The sequence below is a fragment of the Mastomys coucha genome, chromosome X, assembly GCF_008632895.1.
Source record: "Mastomys coucha isolate ucsf_1 chromosome X, UCSF_Mcou_1, whole genome shotgun sequence".
Lineage (NCBI taxonomy): Eukaryota > Metazoa > Chordata > Mammalia > Rodentia > Muridae > Mastomys > Mastomys coucha.
The window spans coordinates 103,712,567-103,721,943 of record NC_045030.1 but is presented as its reverse complement, the minus strand read 5'-3'; the positions used below and the strand labels follow the sequence as shown (position 1 = coordinate 103,721,943).

At 41.7% G+C, this 9,377-nt stretch overlaps 1 protein-coding gene across 25 annotated transcripts in view; it reads left to right on the top strand.

Moving 5' to 3' along the window:
• Nucleotides 1-9,377, top strand: part of LOC116087411 (ubiquitin-conjugating enzyme E2 L3-like) — an 82,331-nt gene that overhangs the window by 11,600 nt on the left and 61,354 nt on the right. For 11 of the 25 annotated variants that reach the window (XR_004117459.1, XM_031366193.1, XM_031366212.1 and 8 more), the window contains 5 exons: nucleotides 847-1,609; nucleotides 3,579-3,682; nucleotides 3,843-3,988; nucleotides 4,401-4,466; nucleotides 5,332-5,478. Coding sequence is in view for 11 of the 25 variants with exons in the window: in XM_031366193.1 (XP_031222053.1) it covers nucleotides 5,466-5,478 (13 nt within the window). In the remaining 14 variants the exon portion in view is untranslated. Of the gene's footprint in view, nucleotides 1-846; nucleotides 1,741-3,578; nucleotides 3,683-3,842; nucleotides 3,989-4,140; nucleotides 4,467-5,257; nucleotides 5,479-5,579; nucleotides 5,717-7,753; nucleotides 8,412-9,377 lie in introns of those variants that run through there. The other 14 variants (XM_031366254.1, XM_031366247.1, XM_031366239.1 and 11 more) reach the window with 10 other exon arrangements.

Sequence of the window (9,377 nt, the reverse complement as noted above, 5' to 3'; positions counted from 1 at the left end):
TGGGATTAAAGGCATGCGCCACCACTGCCCGGCTAAAAGAGATTTATTTAATGTATATGAGTACACTGTAGCTGTCTTCAGACACACCAGAAGAGTGCATCGGATCTCATTACAGATGGTTGTGAGCCACCATGTGGTTGCTGGGATTTGAACTTATGACCTCTGGAAGAGCAGTCAGTGCTCTTAACCACTGAGCCATCTTTCCAGCCCCAGGGGTGTTATTTCTATAACAAAATAAATAAAAAGGGCAATCAGACCATGGTGGCCCATGCCTGTTATTATGCCTAGCACCTGCGAAGGGGAGGCAGCAGCATCTGGAGTGGAGTCCTCTTAACTACGTAGAGTTTAAGGCTAATCTCGGTTAGGTAAGACCATCTCAAAACAAAATGTGTCATGGATGAATATTGACTTAGATTACATTATACTAATTTAAGAAAATGACTAGAATAGTAAACATAGTTGATGTAATCTTTATAGAATCAGAGCTCCCATTTGTATTTGTACAGGAAAGTAGTTAGAAAAAATATACTCCATGTCATGGACTTTTGGATGGCTTTGGTTTTGTCCTTGATTAATAGAGTTGTGATCTATTTTGTCTTATTTTACAAGGGGTTGAGCAAGGCCTTATACATGTTCTGCATGGTACTCTAATACTAACCCAAATCCTTAGACTCTGCTCCCACTGCAATGAGGTTTTATTATGATTTGGTGCTATGGTACTAAGTATCTTCTTAACTCAGGGCCCTGCACTCCGGGGGACTCAAGTATACAAATCTGTACCATGAGGCAGTGTTTAAGACTTTAGCATCCTTGTATCTGACTTAAGGCTTTTACTCTTTAATGCAGTGACCTCAACAGAAGTGGAGTACGTAGAGGTGATCGCAGAACTTGGAAGCTGACGACATTAGTTTGGAAAAGAGCTGAATTGGAGCATGACAGAAGGGAGCGATGGAAAGAAGCTCATCGCTTTCACAGAAAGTCACTGCCCAGTAGGCAAGTGCAGGCATTTTAGAGACTACAGTTTATACTTAAGATTCATTTCCCTGTTAGGTCCTGTCCACGTTCTTTCTCTCACCCTGGGCTCTCCAGATTAAACATTGGCATTATCAGGAGTTGGCAGCAGCTGCTTGTGACTACATAGATCTTGCTCTTGTAAATAACAGCTTTAATTTCCTATCAGCAAGGGACCAGACTTTCTCCACCTCTGGAGAGAGAGCTTTGACTTGAGGTTCGGTGTCCACTAATAGATTAGAGAACAGTTGGTGTGTGGGGATGGTGGGTGGCACATTACAGTATGCAACTTAAGCCCTGGGAATCTGCTTGTTGTCTTTCCTGACGTTTAAGCTGAGAATAGCTTTCCTCTCATGGAGAAACAGGAAACCTAGCAGTTTTAGCTGGTGCTACCAAGAGCTATAACAGGTTAATAGCTTGGGGTTTGGGTCATTGCTGAATTACTAGATTGGGGGGTTAATTTTTATGTTAAGCAGCTGAAAAGCTGTAAATATACAAGCAATACGATTCCTTCTTAGAACCATGGGTGTGCTTGCATTTCTTTGGCTTTTCCTGTGATGACTCGTCTTCCAGTTATTCCATCAACGAAGTCTTGGAGGTAGGATACTACCCACTGATACTAGCAGCAGTTGCTGTTTTTCACTTACTATATAACTGCCTAGGTGATGGAATTGTGAATGGTAGTGCTTGGTCCAGAGCCCAGTTTTGTGAATTATTTACTGTCTAATGGTAATTGACACTTACTGTCTAATGGTAACTGAATGGAGGTTTGGTTACCTTGTAGGGACTCTTTTTTGTTCCTGAGATAGGGTTGCTTAGACTGGCCTTCGAACTTTCAGCCTTCTATGTGATTAAAATTACATACATACATACATACCATTATATGTTCTGTTGGGTTGTTTTCGTCACAAATATGGATTTATAGAACGTTCGCCAAGGAGTCATTCTTGTCTCCCATTCAAAGATAGGAATAATGTAGCCTCAGAGGAAAGTTTAGATTTCACAGACATTTGACAGTTTGGTGTGGTTACTTTGTACTTCTATACCCAGGTTAATTTCTTTTTTTCTTTCTTTTGATTTTTCAAGACAGGGTGTCTCTGTGTAGCCCTGGCTGTCCTGGAACTCACTCTGTAGACCAGGCTGGCCTCGAACTCAGAAATCCCCCTGCCTCTGCCTCCCAAGTACTGGGATTAAAGGCTTGCACCACCACTGCCCGGCTAGGACTGGATTTTTTAAGTGTCCTTTGAAGGTTCGTTTGTGTGAGGCTTTGTTTGCGGCTACAACACGGGGATCCTTTGGAGATGGCTCTTTTCTTCACTTTTTCTTTTTCTTTCTTTCCTTCTCTCTTTCTTTCTTTCTTTCTTTCCTTTCTTCCTTCCTTCCTTCTTTCTCTCTTTCTTTCTTCCTTTCTTTCTTCCTTCTTTCTTTCCCTCTTTCTTTCTCCCGTGGCGAGGAAATTGAGAATGTAGCCTTTAAGGGTGCACCGTGGCTGTGACGCCCTTCCCCTGTTTCCTTCATGAGCAGCACTCTGCCTTGTTCTCTTTGCCATGATGATTCCTTTCTTTCTTTCTTTCTTTTTCTTTCTTTCTTTTTTTTTCTTTTTTGTTTTTTGTTTTCTGTTTTTTTCGAGACAGAGTTTCTCTGTATAGCCTGGCTCCTGGAACTCACTCTGTAGACCAGGCTGGCCTCGAACTCAGAAATCCACCTGCCTCTGCCTCTGCCTCCCAAGTGATGGGACTAAAGGTGTGCGCCACCACTGCCCAGCATCAGATTAATTTCTTATTTTATCTTTTTATAGTGCTGGGGGTCAAACTCAAGACTTAGGTGTGCTTGGCAAGCCGTCTACCCCTGATCTCACTCCTAGCCTTTGGGGTTTTGTTTTTCTTTTTTTTTTTGAGACGGGATTGCATTATAGGTCATCCTGGCTCTCAACACAGTCCTGCCTCAGTCTCTGGAGTGATGGGATTGTAGGCCTATGCCACCTTGCCTAATCAAAATGAACTTTCTATACTATAAACAAGAAAGGAGGTGGGCCTTCTCTGGGAAGGAGTACAGGAACTATAGAAGAGAAGAAAAGGTAATCAGAGAATGTGATCAAAATTATTCTATACATGCATGAAAATATCAAAAGATACAATTTTTTAATGCAAAACTTGAGATGATGAAAGTAAAAATACAGACATGGAAAGTGGTTAAGAGCACTGACTGCTCTTTCAGAGGCCCTGATTTCAATTCCCAGCACATAGTGGCGGCTCACTGATCAGATAGTAATAGGATCAGATGCCATCGTCTGGTGTGTCTGAAGTGTACTCATGCATAAATAAATATTTTTTAAAAAGAGTGAAAATACTGCTTCTTGTTATAAACATTAGGTTTATTTCTGTATTTTCTTGTGCCAGAGAGTAAATCAAGGTTTCAGACTACCCTTGATAGCGAAGGAGGGAGTAAATGTGGGAAATCTGTGATCGACTTAGATGCCTAGATGCCAAAGGAGGAAAAAATAAAACTAACATTGGATTTCACCCTTGATTATTCCTTGTCAACTTGTTTCTTTTCCCTATCTCCAGATGATGCTGTCAGAAATTATGCTGCTTCTGAAGAGATAAACTGAACCCTTTTGATTATGTGAGGTTATTAAAGAATATAATTTTCAAATCACGGTAAAATTTTGGTAAGTGAGTCTACTTAACTTGCTCAGTTAATAAGAGCAGACAGGAAGGGTGAATTTTCTAAGTATCAAACGATTACTCTACAGTTACCCGTTGTCTGAAAACATTGAAATACGTGAACCTCTCTTTTCCTCACATTACTTTTTCCTCACATGCTTATAGGTGGTGAAATTGGAAGATAAATTTGAATTCAATCGAGAAATGTTGTATTCCGCAGTGCGGTGGTCGCGCACGCCTTTAATCCCAGCACTTGGGAGGCAGAGGCAGGCAGGTGGATTTCTGAGTTCGAGGCCAGCCTGGTCTACAGAGTGAGTTCCAGGACAGCCAGGGCTACACAGAAAAACCCTGTCTTGAAAAAAACAAAACAAAACAAAAAAAGGAAATGGTGTATTCCCTGCTAAAAGATTTTTATTAAAGATTATTGTGTGTGTGTGTGTGTGTGTGTGTGTGTGTGTGTGTGTGTGTCTGTGTTAGGATCTCAATAAATGGCGCAGGCTGGTCTAAGATATAGCAGTCCTTCTGCCTCAGTCTCCCTATCTCTGGTAAAAGCATGAGCTACCACTCTTGGAACATAACATATTCTGAGATCATACTTTTCCTCATGATGGTAATTACCATTATATAAAATATTATTTATTACATAACAAGTCATCTGGGCTGCTTGTTCAACATACAGATTTCAAATCTGCCCCTTGGCTTATACTGAGGTTCTCTGCTCAGTTTCAGGAACACACCAGAATAATCATTGTTTCCATGGACAACCTTGGGAGACAGTTGAAAGTCTGGGTAAGTTGTCAGTATTTTTGGGTGAGGTTTCTCATTTTGTAACCAAAGGAAAGTGGTCACATGTGGCATTTCCAGCCTTCTTCAATAGATACTATGTGCTTACCTGAGATTTTTTTAGGTGTTAAGAAAGCCTTGCCCATGGGGCTGGAGAGATGACTCAGTGGTTAAGACCACTGACTGCTCTTCCAGAGGTCCTCAGCTCGATTCCCAGCAACCGCAATGGTCATTCACAACCATCTGTAAGGGATCTGTTATCACCTTCTGGTACACAAGTATACATGTAGACAGCGCACTCATACACATTAAATAAATAAAGACATCTTAAAAAAAAAAAAAGAAAAGCCGGGCGGTGGTGGCACACGCCTTTAATCCTAGCACTTGGGAGGCAGAGGCAGGCGGATTTCTGAGTTCAAGGCCAGCCTGGTCTACAAAGTGAGTTCCAGGACAGCCAGGACTATACAGAGAACCTGTCTCGAAAAACCAAAAAGAAAAAAGAAAAAGAAAAAGAAAAAGAAAGCCATGCCCTTATGGGACTTTCCTTTCTGTGGGTTAAAAAAAAAAGAGATAAATACTAAATGTATAATATACCATATATATTATATTGTTTTTTTTCCATTTATGATATGAAAAATTACATTAAATAAAGTTAGCCAAGCATAGTGGCTCCTGCTTGCAATCCCGGCAGGATTGAAGTCGGAAGGTTACCAGTCTGAGGCTATCATAGTCTACATAGCCATGTCGTGTCTCAAAGCAGCAGCAGCAAGTGCCTGAGTTAATAATAACCGAAGCAGTGTCTTTTGTTTTCCTCTCTTCTTTCTACTGTTTTTTTTTCCTGTTTATTTTTTAAACTTGACGGTCCCTGGAGCCTGGAGCCTTAGCTCAGCATGGCCGCAGAGTTGGTCATTTCCTGCTACCACCTCCTGAGTACTGGGACTACACGTATTCACGAACCTGTCCGTCTCTGCCTGTTAACAGCTGCCGTTGCCTCTTCACGAAGCGATGGCTGACCTAGGTGAGTGAGTGGAAAAATCATAGGTGGTGCAGGACATCTTTTCGTTGCCCCTCATTTGGCTAGACTACAAACGGCTTTTTTTTTCTTGTGGTGCTACACAGGGTTTTGGACATAGTAAACAATTCCTCTCCCAATGAACTGTATCTCTGGCTCTAGGGAAGATATTTTTGAAAAATGGGTTAGAGTCGCCAGATCCTACCTATGAGTGAGGAGAGGAGGGTACTCATCAATGAAAAAGGTAATACTGTAAGCAAGGTAGGTACAGGCTAGTGTAAGCAAGGTAGGTACAGGCTAACGTTGTCACTGTTTGTCAGGGAGACTCTCAGAAGTGCCATTTCGAAGCACAAGCCATTTGACACTACTACTTATATCCTTCTCAAATGGCTGGGTAGATCACATGCTTCCCAACCTGATCACCAAGGTGAGGGCCAGAGAGCTAAAAGGGTTCCCAAAGAAAGTAAGCTGCGTGCCAGAAGCTGGTTTGGTTTGGTTTGGTTTGGTTTGGTTTGGTTTGGTTTGGTTTGGTTTGGTTTTGGATTGAGGATATACCTAATGCTCATATTGGTGCTCTGCCACTAAAGTTTTACTACCAGCCCCCACGCTCCTATTTGTTCTAGAAAGTTTTGTTGAAACATAGTCATTTTCATTTATTACTGTCTGTGGTCTTTTGTGCTACTGCATAGCTGGGTGATCGTACTAGCTATGTGCTCTGGAGAGCCTGAAGTATTATTACCATTTGGCCTTTTTAGGAAGTTTGGCCATTGCCAGTGTACGTTAATTCCTCTTCCCATTTTATTTCTATGGTACTTGCCTTTACAACTGATCCTACAAATTGAAATCGGTTTCTTCCTGGATTTCTTCCGTCTATAAGGAGATCTGGTGTCCTCTTCTGGCATGCAGGCATCCGTGATGGCACAATGCTGTATACAAAATAAAATAAAGAAATCTTTGAAAAGGCCGGGGTGGGGGGCGGGAAGTATATTGACACAGTGGGCTATGGTGCTGCCCTCCCGTGACCTCATCATTTGGGGACTGACTTCCCGAAGAGCAGGAGAACAAGGCCAGCCTCAGTAACATGAGACCCATTTGAAAAAAATGCAGCAGCATTTTCTGACTGAATGTGAACACAGAAAGAGCTCTTTATATGACTCATGGTAGCCAACTAATTCATTCCATATGGCTTGCCCCTTTCTTTTCATGGGTGCCTTTTAAAATCCAGTACTTGTTTGTTTGCTTTTGGTTTTGAGACAGTGTTATACTACATAGCCTTAGCTAGCTGGAACTTGCAATGTAAACTGTCTATTCTCCGGGATTCACCTCCCTCTTGTCTCCAGAGTGCTAGGATTACAGGTGTGCCCGAGCACAGACAGCCTTATCTGGCTTTTAAAAAAAAATTAGGAAATTACTATAACATGTGTGTACATGTACATGTAATGTGATAGTTGAGCGTTTTACTACTTGATGCCATTTATTGAGCATCTACCAGGAGACTTAGACATGTTCTCTTCTGAAATTTTAACAAAACCTGAAAGAGTTGCCACTTTCATCTCCAAAATGAGTTTTGCAAACATATATAACTTTACCCTAAACCATTGCTATAAGGTTTGGATTTTTTTGTTCTTTCTTTTTTTTTTTCTTCATGTTTTTTATCCTCCAATGGTATTGTGCTGTGTTGCCCAGACTGGTCTTAAATTCCTGAGTTCAAGTTATTGTGGCTTTTACTCATAGTAGGACTACATATAGTGAGTGCATTTTTATCGTTCTTTTGTTTCTTTTTTGTTTTGTTTTGTTTTGTTTTGTTTTGTTTTTCCAAGAAAGGGTTTCTCTGTGTAGCCCCGGCTGTCCTGGAACTCACTCTGTAGACCAAGCTGGCCTCGAACTCAGAAATCCCCCTTCCTCTGCCTCCCAAGTGCTGAGATTAAAGGCGTGCACCACACAGCCCAGCTAGGACTGGATTTTTTAAGTGTCCTTTGAAGGTTCATTTGTTTGAGGCTTTGTTTGCGGCTACAACATGGGGATCCTTTGGAGATGGCTCTTTTCTTCACTTTTTCTTTTTCTTTCTTTCCTTCTCTCTTTCTTCCTTCCTTCCTTCCTTCCTTCCTTTCTTTCCTTCCTTCTTTCTCTCTTTCTTCCTTCTTTCTTTCTCCCTTGGCGAGGAAATTGAGAATGTAGCCTTTAAGGGTGCACCGTGGCTGTGACGCCCTTCCCCCTGTTTCCTTCATGAGCAGCACTCTGCCTTGTTCTCTTTGCCATGATGATTCCTTTCTTGCTGTAGGTTGAAGGGAACAGAGCCAGTTGGCCATGGACTGAAACTTTTGGAATTGTGAGTCAAAGGAAACTTTCCCCCTTTTTTTTTTTGTTGTTGTTTTTATTTTTAAACTTTCCCTCTTTTTAAGCTGTTTGTCTCTGGTATTTTGTCATAGAGTCAGAGTCAGTAAGGTTACTAGCCATAGTCAGGTTTCTAACTAGGGGTAGAATTAGATGTTAAAAGCATATTTCAAATTGCCATTCTCTTTCTTCCTTTCATCCCCATGCTGATTTAACACAGGGGCTCCTGGCAAGCAGTTTGTTCTTATCACTGACCTATATCTATATCCACAGTAGCTTTCACCCCTGTGGTTCTAGAAATTGAACCTTGGGTGCCAAATACATGCTAGGCAAACAGTCTATCACTGAACTTATTTCAAAGCTCACTCTACCACCCTAGAATGGGCAGGGGTGTCCATGTGCATGCTTTACCAGTGAGCTATGCCCACAGCCCTCTCATTTTCTTTAAAACATTTTTAAATTGTTATTTTATATGTATGTGTATTTTGCCTATATTGATATGTGCGCCACATGCATGGATAGTAGAGTCCAGAAGAGGAAAAAAGTCCCCAGGAGGAATGGTCACTATTCTTAACCACTGAACCATCTTTTCAACACCCCACCACCACCACCACATTTTGTATTTAAATATTTGAAGTTTTAGAATAGGGCTGGAGAGATGGCTCAGTGATTAAGAGCCCTGACTGCTTTTCAGAGGTCCTGAGTTCAAATCCCAGCACATGATGGTGGCTCACAACCATCTGTAATGGGATCAGATGCCATCTTCTGGTGTGTCTGAAGACAGGTACAGTCTACTTAAAGTATACATAAAATAAATAAATCAATCAAGGAGAAGAAGAAGAAGAAGAAGAAGAAGAAGAAGAAGAAGAAGAAGAAGAAGAGGAAGAAGAAGAAGAGGAGGAGGAGGAGGAGGAGGAGGAGGAGGAAGAGGAAGTTTGGAGAAGTATTTCATGGTAGTAGAGATTGACCCTGGAGTCTTCTACATGCTAAACAAATACTCTACTGCTGGTTCCCCACCCCACCCCCATTTTGAGACAGGTATCTCAGTTATTTGCCCAGGCTGCCATTGAATTCACTCTGTAGCCCAGGCAAACGTACACTTTTGTTTTTCCTGCCTCAGCCTCCCAAGTACGTTGAGTTACAGGCAGTTACAAGTCTTTGTCACCAGGCTTGACATGTGAACTTTTTTTTTCTTTTTTTTTTGGTTTTTTGAGACAGGGTTTCTCTGTGTAGCTCTGACTGTCCTGGAACTCACTCTGTAAATCAGGCTGGCCTAGAACTCAGAAATCCACCTCCCTCTGCCTCCCAAGAGTTGGGATCAAAGGCGTGCACCACCACCTCCCGGCGACATTTTTTATTTTCTTGTTGACACTGCTGGCGTGGGGACCTAGGACCTTAGGGATTTTAGACTAGCAGTCTACCACTGCTACATGAGCCCTATTCTTGCATTTTAATATCTTTTTTTTAAAGATTTATTTATTGTATTTGAGTACACAGTTGCTATCTTCAGACACACCAGAAGAGGGCATCAGATCCCATTACAGATGGTTGTAAGCCACTATGTGGTTGCT